Source organism: Tachyglossus aculeatus, chromosome 21 (assembly GCF_015852505.1).
Source record: "Tachyglossus aculeatus isolate mTacAcu1 chromosome 21, mTacAcu1.pri, whole genome shotgun sequence".
Taxonomy (NCBI): Eukaryota; Metazoa; Chordata; class Mammalia; order Monotremata; family Tachyglossidae; genus Tachyglossus; species Tachyglossus aculeatus.
Window position 1 is genome coordinate 45147687 of NC_052086.1, and position 12163 is coordinate 45159849.

General features: G+C 47.9%; 1 protein-coding gene across 1 annotated transcript; it reads right to left on the reverse strand.

Moving 5' to 3' along the window:
• Positions 1-1980: 1980 nt before the first annotated feature.
• RITA1 (RBPJ interacting and tubulin associated 1) lies at positions 1981-11955 on the reverse strand. Its single transcript, XM_038763504.1, has 2 exons — positions 11587-11955; positions 1981-2704 (listed from the first exon to the last, which is right to left on the reverse strand). The coding sequence occupies exons 1-2, from the start codon at positions 11946-11948 to the stop codon at positions 2224-2226; spliced, it is 843 nt and encodes a 280-aa protein (XP_038619432.1). The 5' UTR covers positions 11949-11955; the 3' UTR covers positions 1981-2223.
• Between the last annotated feature and the right edge of the window lie 208 nt (positions 11956-12163).

Here is a 12163-nt window from a genome sequence, read left to right on the forward strand (position 1 = left end):
TCGCTCTCCATGGGCCTCACAGTCAAAGGGGAAGAGAGAACAGGTATTTCACCCCCATATTGTGGAGATGTTGAGCGACTTGCCCAAGGTCCTACAGCTGGCAGGTGCCAATGTCAGAATTAGAACCCATATCCTCTGACTTGCGGGCCAGTGCTCAGTCCATCAGGCCGTGCCGTTTCTCTCCAGTGCCCCCAGCTACCTCGAAGAAGACCAAAGTTACATAGGCACCTGTATGGCGACCTGGCACTGGACACATCTATTAGGTTTTTTCCGAAATGCCCACCGGCCAACTCCCTTCCCGGAGCCCCGAAGTAACCACCTCTGACAACTGCTTTTTACATCAGTGGACCTTTATTTCTCCAGTGTCGCGGGCACAGACGTGAGTGATAACATCAGCAGGTCTCCTCTGGACCAGGCTCCCCCCATTACCCGCCCTGCCTGGCTGGGGTCACCCTAGCGTCACCCAACCAGGGCTGAAGATCAGCCCAGACCCACTCTTGGTGTGGTGGGGGAGGAGGATGTCACCCCCCTAATGGGGGGCCCTTAAGAGACTCTCCCCCCATCCATCCTGCCCTGATTCCACGCGTCGTGCCCCACTACGGAGCAGGTGTAGGCAGTCTGCTGTTCTGCCGAAGCCGCCCTCCGCGAACACAAAGTCATCATCATCAATCGTATTGATTGAGCGCTTACTGTGTGCAGAGCACTGTACTAAGCGCTTGGGAGGTACAAGTTGGCAACATATAGAGACAGTCCCTACCCAACAGTGGGCTCACAGTCTAAAAGTGGACCCTTCAAGGGCCCTAGGGCTGATTTCACCCCGGGCCTAGCCACAATCCTTCACGCTTCAGGGTCTCCCCCAGGAAACGGGAGGAAACCACATCAACTCCAACCCCTACAGAGGCCCATGAAAGATGGGTGGCCCCCTGCTCACCCCCCGGCTTCTTCTTCCCTCCCTTCTGTGTTGCCCTTACTCCCTGGATTTGCTCCCTTTATTCACGCCTCAATCAATCAATCGTATTTATTGAGCGCTTACTGTGTGCAGAGCACTGTACTAAGCGCTTGGGAGGTACAAGTTGGCAACATATAGAGACAGTCCCTACCCAACAGTGGGCTCACAGTCTAAAAGACTGTGAGCCCTCCCTGAGCCCCACAGCACTTAGGCACACATCCATAATTGATTTATACTATTAATGGCATTTGTTAAGCGCTCACTATGTGCAAAGCACTGTTCTAAGTGCTGGGGGGATACAAGGTGATCAGGTTGTCCCACGTGGGGCTCACAGTCTTAATCCCCGTTTTACAGATGAGGGAACTGAGGCTCAGAGAAGTGAAGTGACTTGCCCAAGGTCACACAGCAGACATGTGGTGGAGCTGGGATTCGAACCCATGTCCTCTGACTCCAAAGCCCGGGCTCTTTCCACTGAGCCACGCTGCTTCTCTGATTTATATCAATCAATGTCTGTCTGCCACTCCAGACTGTAAACTTGTCGTGGGCAAGGAACATGTCCACCAACTCTGTTGGACTGTACTCTCTCCCAAGTGCTTAGTACAACGTTCTGCACACAGTAAGTGCTCAATAAATACGTTTGGTTGATAGATACTGCGGGGAGGACTGGCCTGCTAAAAGTCAGCAAGGCTCATGTCACTTGCAGGCATTGACATCAAGCACTTAATACAGTAGGTGTTCAATAAATATGATTGCATGATTGAGGTGGGGAATGAGAGGGCAGGTGGGTATCCACTGTGCAGCCCCAGAAGTATAAATAATAATAATAATGGTGTTTGTTAAGCGCTTACTATGTGCAAAGCACTGTTCTAAGCGCCGGGGAAGCTACAACGTGATCAAGTTGTCCCTCGGAGGGCTCACAGTCGATCCCCATTTTCCAGATGAGGTAACTGAGGCGCAGAGAAGTTAAGTGACCTGCCCAAAGTCACACAGCTGACAATCGGCGGAGCCGGGATTTGAACCCATGACCACCGACTTCAAAGCCCGGGCTCTTTCCACTGGGCCACGCTGCTTCTCAGCTAGCACCCCACTCCCTTCCATACCCCTTTCCCGCTTCCAATTCTAGGATGCTCGGGGAATCCCAAGTGGAGCAATCGGACACCGGCTGGAACTCGGGGCCGCATAGGTAGCTCCTCCGGAGCGTGGGAGACGCTCAGCCCCCCCACTCCCCACCTGCTCCGTGCCATCTCCAGGGCCCAAGGAGGGGTTGGGATGGCTCACTTCCAGGGGGGCTTGGGATTGGGGGGGTGCCGGGAGGTAGTGAATTCCGAGTTGCAGACCGAGCGTAACCTGGGGGTCACCAGCGGGCTCCGGAAGGTCACGGCGGCAGGCCGGGCATGGGGATCTTGCTGCCCACGTGGGCTTGGGGGGTGGGCGGGGGTGTTCAGACGGGTCGGGGAGTGGGCTAGACCCCGCCTCGAGGGGCTAGGGCAGGCGGGCCCACCGCCTGGACGCTCCCCGCTCTTGGCCTTCCCAGCCCGGCCAGCCCCGGGGGTCTCCACGGGGTGGACGGCCCGCACGGGGGTCTCCTTGGGGTGGGGTGCGGGGCTGCCCTGCGGGGCAGAGGGAGGGGTCCAGAGGAGGGGGCGAAGCTTTGCGGCCTCCCCTTTGGTCATCCACGGCGCCTCCCAGCCGGGGCCCTCCGGACGGCGTCCAAAGAGGGTCTCGTCGCAGTAGGACGGAGTGTGAGCGATGAGCCTGGTTGCGGGGGAGAGGGCAGGGAGAAGAAAGATCAGGCTGCCATTCAAAGCCTTATTGAAGGCACAGCTCCTCCATTCATTCATTCATTCATTCATTCATTCATTCAATCGTATTTATTGAGCGCTGACTGTGTGCGGAGCACTGTACAAAGCGCTTGGGCAAGTACAGTACAACAATAAGCAGTGACATTCCCTGCCCACTCTCCTCCAACTCCCTTCTGTGTCGCTCTGACTTGCTCCCTTGATTCACCAAGGGAGAATTCCTTCTTCCCTTGAGAAGCAGTGTGGCTCAGTGGAAAGAGCGCAGGCTTTGGAGTCCGAGGTCATGGGTTAAAATCCTGGCTCAATAAATATGATTGAATGAATGAATGAATGGGAATGGGTCTGTTTATTGTTCTAGTGTACTCTCCCAAGCGCTTAGTACAGGGCTCTGCACACAGTAAGCACTCAATAAATACGACTGAATGATTGAACGAACGGGAATGGGTCTGTTTATTGTTCTAGTGTACTCTCCCAAGCGCTTAGTACAGGGCTCTGCACACAGTAAGCACTCAATAAATATGACTGAATGATTGAACGAACGGGAATGGGTCTGTTTATTGTTCTAGTGTACTCTCCCAAGAGCTTAGTACAGGGCTCTGCACACAGTAAGCACTCAATAAATACGATTGATTGAATGAATGAATGAATGGGAATGCGTCTGTTTATTGTTCTCGTGTACTCTCCCAAGAGCTTAGTACAGGGCTCTGCACACAGTAAGCACTCAATAAATACGATTGAATGAATGGGAATGCGTCAATTGTTCTAGTGTACTCTCCCAAGTGCTTAGTACAGGGCTCTGCACACAGTAAGCGCTCAATAAATACGATTGAATGAATGAATGGGAATGGGTCTGTTTATTGTTCTAGTGTACTCTCCCAAGCGCTTAGTACAGGGCTCTGCACACAGTAAGCACTCAATAAATACGATTGAATGAATGGGAATGCGTCTGTTTATTGTTCCAGTGTACTCTCCCAAGCGCTTAGTACAGGACTCTGCACACAGTAAGCACTCAATAAATACGATTGAATGAATGGGAATGCGTCTGTATATTGTTCTAGTGTACTCTCCCAAGCGCTTAGTACAGGGCTCTGCACACAGTAAGCGCTCAATAAATCCTATTGAATAAATGAATAGGAATGGGTCTGTTTATTGTTCTAGAGTACTCTCCCAAGCGCTTAGTACAGGGTTCTGCACACAGAAAGCGCTCAATAAATACTATTGAATGAATGAATGAAAGGGAACGGGCCTGTTTACTGTTCTAGTGTACTCTCCCAAGCGCTTAGTACAGGGCTCTGCACACAGTAAGCGCTCAATAAATACGATTGAATGAATGAATGAAAGGGAATGGGTCTGTTTACTGTTCTAGGGCACTCTCCCAAGCGCTTAGTACAGGGCTCTGCACACAGTAAGCGCTCAATAAGTAGCACTGAACCTTCACAGCAGGCGCCGCTGCGGAGTGCGCATGCGCCAAAGCCCCAGGCTCTTGCTGGAGCGCCCCCTCCTGGCAGAAACCGCGGCTGTCAATCAATCAATCAATCAATCGTATTTATTGAGCGCTTACTGTGTGCAGAGCACTGTACTAAGCGCTTGGGAAGTATAAGTTGGCAACAGATAGAGACGGTCCCTACCCAACAGTGGGCTCACAGTCTAAACGGGGGAGACAGAGAACAAAACCAAACATACTAACAAAATAAAATAAATAGAACCCCGCCCTCTCCCATCCCCAATTAATTATGGTACTTTTTCAGCAATGACTATTCTGAAATAGTATTACTATTACTACACTATTCAGCAATTACTATTCCAGTTCTAAGAGCTGGGGTAAGCGGCCTGTTGGTTAGAGCACCGGCCTGGCAGGCGGAAAGTCATGGGGTCTGATCCCAGCTCCACCACATATCAGCTGTGTGACTATGGTACATCATCATCATCATCAATCGTATTTATTGAGCGCTTACTATGTGCAGAGCACTGTACTAAGCGCTTGGGAAGTACAAAGCGCTTGGGAAGTACAGTGCTCTGCACACAGTAAGCGCTCAGTAAATACGATTGATTGATTGATTTGGAAAAGTCACAACTTCTCTGTGCCTCAGTTACCTCATCTGTCAAATGGGGATTAAGACTGAGACTGGGCCCCTTCCTTCCTCTCCCCCTCGTGCCCCTCTCCACCCCCCCATCTCCTTCCCTTCCCCACAGCACCTGTTTATATGTATATATGTTTGTACATATTTGTTACTTTATTTATTTATTTTACTTGTACACATCTATTCTATTTATTTTATTTTGTTAGTATGTTTGGTTTTGTTCTCTGTCTCCCCCTTTTAGACTGTGAGCCCACTGTTGGGTAGGGACTGTCTCTATATGTTGCCAACTTGTACTTCCCAAGCGCTTAGTGCAGTGCTCTGCACACAGTAAGCGCTCAATAAATACGATTGATGATGATGATGATGATGACTGTGAGCCCCACGTGGGAAAACCTGATCACCTTGTATCCCCCTCAGCGCTTAGAACAGTGCTTTGCACATAGTAAGCACTAACAAATGCCATTATTATTATTATTATTACATCTTGTACTTCCCAAGCGCCTAGTACAGTGCTCTGCACACAGAAAGCACTCAATAAATATGATTGAATGAATGAATCTGTGCATAATAACAATAGTAATTGTGGTATTTGTTAAGTGCTTAATATATGCCTGTTACCTCAGCTATAAAATGGGGATTCATAATCATAATAATAATGATGATGGCATTTATTAAGCACTTACTATGTGAAAAGCACTGTTTTAAGCAATGGGGAGGTTACAAGGTGACCAGGTTGTCCCACAGGGGGGCTCACAGTCTTCATCCCCATTTCACAGATGAGGGAACTGATTAAGACTGTGAGCCCCATGTGGGACAACCTGATGACCTTGTATCCTCCCCAGTGCTTAGAACAGTGCTTTGCAATCAATCAATCAATCGTATTTATTGAGCGCTTACTGTGTGCAGAGCACTGGACTAAGCGCTTGGTAAGTACAAGTTGGCAACGTATAGAGACGGTCCCTACCCAACAGTGGGCTCACAGTCTAGAAGGGGGAGACAGAGAACAAAACCAAACATATTAACAAAATAAAATAAATAGAATAGATATGTACAAGTAAAATAAATAAATAGAGTAATAAATATGCACAAATATATATATATATATATATATACAGGTGCTGTGGGGAAGGGAAGGAGGTAAGACGGGGGGATGGACAGGGGGACGAGGGGTAGAGGAAGGAGGGGGACTTTGCACACAGTAAGTGCTTAACAAATGCTATTATTATTATTATTATTATTATTATTATTATTATTATTATCATTATTATTATTATTATCCTGGCTCCGCCACTTGTCTGCTGTGCGATCTTGGGCAAATTCATTCATTCAATCGCATTTATTAAGCGCTTACAGTGTGCAGAGCTTGGGAAGGCCAAATCGGCAAATTTACCGTTCTACTTATTTTGTTAATGATGTGCATTTAGTTTTAATTCTATTTGTTCTGACGACTTGACACCTGTTCACATGTTTTGTTTTGTTGTCTGTCTCCCCTTCTAGACTGTGAGCCCATTGTTGGGTAGGGACCCTCTCTATATGTTGCCAACTTGTACTTCCCAAGCGCTTAGTACAGTGCTCTGCACACAGTAAGTGCTCAATAAATACGATTGAATGAATGAATGAATGGAGACAGTCCCTACCCAACAATGGGTTCACAGTCAAGAAGGGGGAGACAGACAGCAAAACAAAACAAGTAGACAGGTGTCAATACCGTCAAAATAAATAGAATTATAGCTATATATACATCATTAATAAAATAGAGTCATACATATGTACAAATATATACAAGTGCTGTGGGGAGGGGAAGGGGGTATGGCAGAGGGAGGTGGGGGTGATGGGGAGGGGAGGAGGAGGAGAGGAAAAGGGGGGACTCAGTCTGGGAAGGCCTCCTGGAGGAGATGAGCTACTTCATGTCTCTATCTGTTGCCGAGCTGTACTTTCCAAGCGCTTAGTACAGTGCTCTGCACACAGTAAGCGCTCAATCAGTATGATTGAATGAACTTCTCTGTGCCTCAGTTGCCTCGCCTGCAAAATGGGGAGTGAGACTATGAGCGCCACATGGGACAGGGACTGTGACCAGTCCGATTTGCTTTTATCCACTGCAGCACTTAGTACCGTGCCTGGCACATAGTAAGCGCTTAACGAGCACCATAATTATTCATTATTTAAAAATAATAATAATAATAATGATGGCATTTGTTAAGCGCTTACTATGTGTGCAGCACTGTTCCCACGTGGGGCTCACAGTCTTAATCCCCATATTACAGATGAGGGAACTGAGGCTCAGAGAAGTGAAGTGACTTTCCCAGGGTCCAGTTGGACAGAGTCTCTGTCCCACATGGGGCTCGCACTCAATCCCCATTTTACAGATGAGGTAACTGAGGTCCTCCCTTCAAGGCCCTACTGAGAGCTCACCTCCTCCAGGAGGCCTTCCCAGACTGAGCCCCTTCCTTCCTCTCCCCCTTGTCCCCTCTCCATCCCCCCCATCTTACCTCCTTCCCTTCCCCACAGCACCTGTATATATGTCTATATGTTTGTACATATTTATTACTCTATTTATTTATTTATTTTACTTGTACATATCTATTCTATTTATTTTATTTTGTTAGTATGTTTGGTTTTGTTCTCTGTCTCCCCCTTTTAGACTGTAAGCCCACCGTTGGGTAGGGACTGTCTCTATGTGTTGCCAACTTGTACTTCCCAAGCGCTTAGTACAGTGCTCTGCACACCGTAAGCGCTCAATAAATATGATTGATTATCATCATCATCATCAATCGTATTTACAGATACGATTTACAGATTTACGTATTTACAGATTACGTATTTACAGATTACAGATGAGGGAACTGAGGCTCAGAGAAGTGAGGTGATTATTATTATTATTATATATGTTTGTACAGATTTATCACTCTATTTTACTTGTACACATTTACTATTCTATTTATTTTGTTAATGATGTGCATCTAGCTTTAATTCTATTTGTTCTGACGATTTTGACACCCATCTACATGTTTTGTTTTGTCTGTCTCCCCCTTCTAGACTGGGAGCCCACTGTTGCGTAGGGACTGTCTCTATGTGTTGCCAACTTGTACTTCCCAAGCGCTTAGTCCAGTGCTCTGCACACCGTAAGCGCTCAATAAATACGACTGATTGATTGATTACAGATGAGCGAACTGAGGCTCAGAGAAGTGAGGTGAATATTATTATTATTGTTATTATTATATGTTTGTACAGATTTATCACTCTATTTTACTCGTACACATTTACTATTCTATTTATTTTGTTAATGATGTGCATCTAGCTTTATTTCTATTTATTCTGATGACTTGACACCTGTCCACATGTTTTGTTTTGTGGTCTGTCTCCCCCTTCTAGACTGTGAGCCTGTTGTTGGGTAGGGACCGTCTCTATGTGTTGCCGACTTGTTCTTCCCAAGCGCTTAGTCCAATGTTCTGCACACAGTAAGCGCTCAATAAATACAATTGAATGAATGAATGAATGAATGAGGTGACTTACCCAAGGTCAAGCTGGACAGAGTCTCTGTCCCACACGGGGCTCGCACTCAGTCCCCACGGATGAGGTAACTGAGGGACAGTAGTTAAGTGACTCAGCCAGGGTCACGCAGCAGACATGTGGCCCAGCCGGGATTAGAACCCAGGACCTTCTAAGTCCCAGCCCGTGCTGTATCCACAAAGCCACGCTGCTTCTTTTAGACTGTGAGCCCACTGTTGGGTAGGGACTGTCTCTATATGTTGCCAACTTGGACTTCCCAAGCGCTTAGTACAGTGCTCTGCACACCGTAAGCGCTCAATAAATACGATTGATTGATTGACTGATTGATTACAGATGAGGGAACTGAAGCTCAGAGAAGTGAGGTGACTTACCCAAGGTCAAGCTGGACAGAGTCTCTGTCCCACATGGGACTCGCACTCAATCCCCACAGATGAGGGAACTGAGGGACAGTAGTTAAGTGACTTACCCAGGGTCACACAGCAGACATAATAATAATAATAATAATAATAATAATAATAATGGCATTTATTAAGCGCTTACTATGTGCAGAGCACTGTTCTAAGCGCTGGAGAGGTTACAAGATGATCAGGTTGTCCCACGGGGGGGGGGCTCACAGTCTTCATCCCCATTTTACAGATGAGGGAACTGAGGCCCAGAGAAGTTAAGTGACTTGCCCAAAGTCACACAGCTAACTGGCGGAGCCGGGATTTGAACCCATGACCTCTGACTCCAAAGCCCGGGCTCTTTCCCACTGAGCCACGCTGCTTCTTTTAGACTGTGAGCCCACTGTTGGACTTGGACTTCCCAAGCACTGAGTACAGTGCTCTGCACACAGTAAGCGCTCAATAAATACGATTGATTGATTGATTGACAGTGTTCTGCATACAGTAAGTGCTCAATATATATGATTGAATAATAATGCAAGGGAGAGGTGACCCGGCCCGGGATCTTCGGCTGCCTGGACACGCACGTGGAGTGGGACTTGAGCAGCCCGATGTCTCCTCCCTGAGCAGCGGAGAAGGATGTGCTTTATGAAGCCCCTTCCTCATTAAACAGTCGAACGTCCCCCTCTCCATCCCCCCATCTTACCTCCTTCCCTTCCCCACAGCACCTGTATATATGTATATATGGTTGTACATATTTATTACTCTATTTATTTACTTGTACATATCTATCCTATTTATTTTATTTTGTTGGTATGTTTGGTTTTGTTCTCTGTCTCCCCCTTTTAGACTGTGAGCCCACTGTTGGGTAGGGACTGTCTCTATGTGTTGCCAATTTGTACTTCCCAAGCGCTTAGTACAGTGCTCTGCACATAGTAAGCGCTCAATAAATACGATTGATGATGATGATGATGATGATGATGAAAGCATTTATTGAGCAGCTACTGGGTTAGCACAATGCTAAGCGCTTAGTACAGAGCTCTGCACACAGTAAGCGCTGCTTCTCCTATGTTCCTGCGGAGGACATGGACTGTGTCCGACCTAATTACATATTGTACATATTTACTACTCTGTTTTATTTTGTTAATATGATTTGTTTTGTTCTCTGTCTCCCCCTTCTAGACTGTGAGCCCGTTGTTGGGTAGAGACCGTCTCTAGATGTTGCCTACTTGTACTTCCCAAGCGCTTAGTACAGAGCTCTGCACACAGTAAGCGCTGCTTCTCCTATGTTCCTGTGGAGGACATGGACTGTGTCTGACCTAATTACATATTGTACATATTTACTACTCTATTTTATTTTGTTAATATGTTCTGTTTTGTTGTCTGTCTCCCCCTTCAAGACTGTGAGCCCGTTGTTGGGTAGGGACCGTCTCTAGATGTTGCCAACTTGGACTTCCCAAGCACTTAGTACTGTGCTCTGCACACAGTAAGCGCTGCTTCTCCTATGTTCCTGTGGAGGACATGGACTGTGTCCGACCTAATTACATATTGTACATATTTACTACTCTATTTTATTTTGTTAATATGTTCTGTTTTGTTGCCTGTCTCCCCCTTCAAGACTGTGAGCCCGTTGTTGGGTAGGGACCGTCTCTAGATGTTGCCAACTTGGACTTCCCAAGCGCTTAGTACAGTGCCCTGCACACAGTAAGCGCTGCTTCTCCTATGTTCCTGCAGAGGACATGGACTGTGTCCGACCTAATTACATATTGTACATATTTACTACTCTGTTTTATTTTGTTAATATGTTCTGTTTTGTCGTCTGTCTCCCCCTTCTAGACTGTGAGCCCGTTGTTGGGTAGGGACCGTCTCTAGATGTTGCCAACTTGGACTTCCCAAGCGCTTAGTACAGTGCTCTGCACACAGTAAGCGCTGCTTCTCCTATGTTCCTGCGGAGGACATGGACTGTGTCCGACCTAATTACATATTGTACATATTTACTACTCTATTTTATTTTGTTAATATGTCCTGTTCTGTTGTCTGTCTCCCCCTTCTAGACTGTGAGCCCGTTGTTGGGTACGGACCGTCTCTCTATGTTGCCAACTTGGACTTCCCAAGCGCTTAGTACAGTGCTCTGCACACAGTAAGCGCTGCTTCTCCTATCTTCCTGTGGAGGACATGGACAGTGTCCGACCTAATTACATATTGTACATATTTACTACTCTATTTTATTTTGTTAATATGTTCTGTTTTGTCGCCTGTCTCCCCCTTCTAGACTGTGAGCCCGTTGTTGGGTAGGGGCCGTCTCTAGATGTTGCCAACTTGGACTTCCCAAGCGCTTAGTACAGTGCTCTGCACACAGTAAGCGCTGCTTCTCCTATGTTCCTGCAGACGACATGGACTGTGTCCGACCTAATTACATATTGTACATATTTACTACTCTATTTTATTTTGTTAATATGTTCTGTTCTGTTGTCTGTCTCCCCCTTCTAGACTGTGAGCCCGTTGTTGGGTAGGGACCGTCTCTCTATGTTGCCAACTTGGACTTCCCAAGCGCTTAGTACAGTGCTCTGCACACAGTAAGCGCTGCTTCTCCTATGTTCCTGCGGAGGACATGGACTGTGTCCGACCTAATTACATATTGTACATATTTACTACTCTGTTTTATTTTGTTAATATGTTCTGTTTTGTTGTCTGTCTCCCCCTTCTAGACTGTGAGCCCGTTGCTGGGTAGGGGCCGTCTCTAGATGTGGCCAACTTGGACTTCCCAAGCGCTTAGTACAGTGCTCTGCACACAGGAAGCGCTCAATGAATGAATGAATGAATACGATTGATTGATTGATTCCCGTCTAAGCCACGCAGCTTACCTGTATTTGTTCTTTTTCCTGGGGGTGCAGGAAGGGCTACTGCCACGGGACGGGGTGGCTTCCAACTTCCAGCCGCTCCCGTCCACCACCGGCGCCCGCCCTCCACCCTGCCCGGTCCGGGCCTCCTCCGCCCACGGTGGGTCAAACTCGGGCGGCGGCGGCCGGCTCCCGGCGGGGCGGCCGAACAGGGTCTCGTCCACGTAGGACGCTCTGGACTTCACCCTGTAGCTGCCCCGGCCCTTCCGACGGAGCTGGAGGGCCTGGATGCCGCTGACGGCCAGCTCCAACGAGGTCTTCATGGGGCGGGACGGAGGCGGGGGGGGAGAGAGCCCAAACGGTCGCTCGGCCTGGAATAAAAACATCGCAGCTGAGGGGAGAGACGCTCCCCACCCCTCCGGAGCACCCGGCGATCTCAAAGCCCCCAAGAGCCTACTCCTAAAGGGGTCGGCCTCCTGCCAATTCTGTTGTACTGAGCTCTCCCACAGGCTTAGTACAGTGCTCTCCACACGCTAAACACCCAATACCAGTGATGTCGATGATGCCCTCTGAGGTGGCAGCCCAGGAAACTGTACAAGGA

Excerpts from the sequence above, each read along its gene's own strand:
- RITA1 (XM_038763504.1), bottom strand. The coding sequence starts at position 11,948 with ATGTTTTTATTCCAGGCCGAGCGACCGTTTGGGCTCTCTCCCCCCCCG. Across the intron at positions 2,705-11,586 it reads AGGAAAAAGAACAAATACAG|GCTCATCGCTCACACTCCGT; the intron begins GTAAGCTGCGTG and ends CCCCGCAACCAG.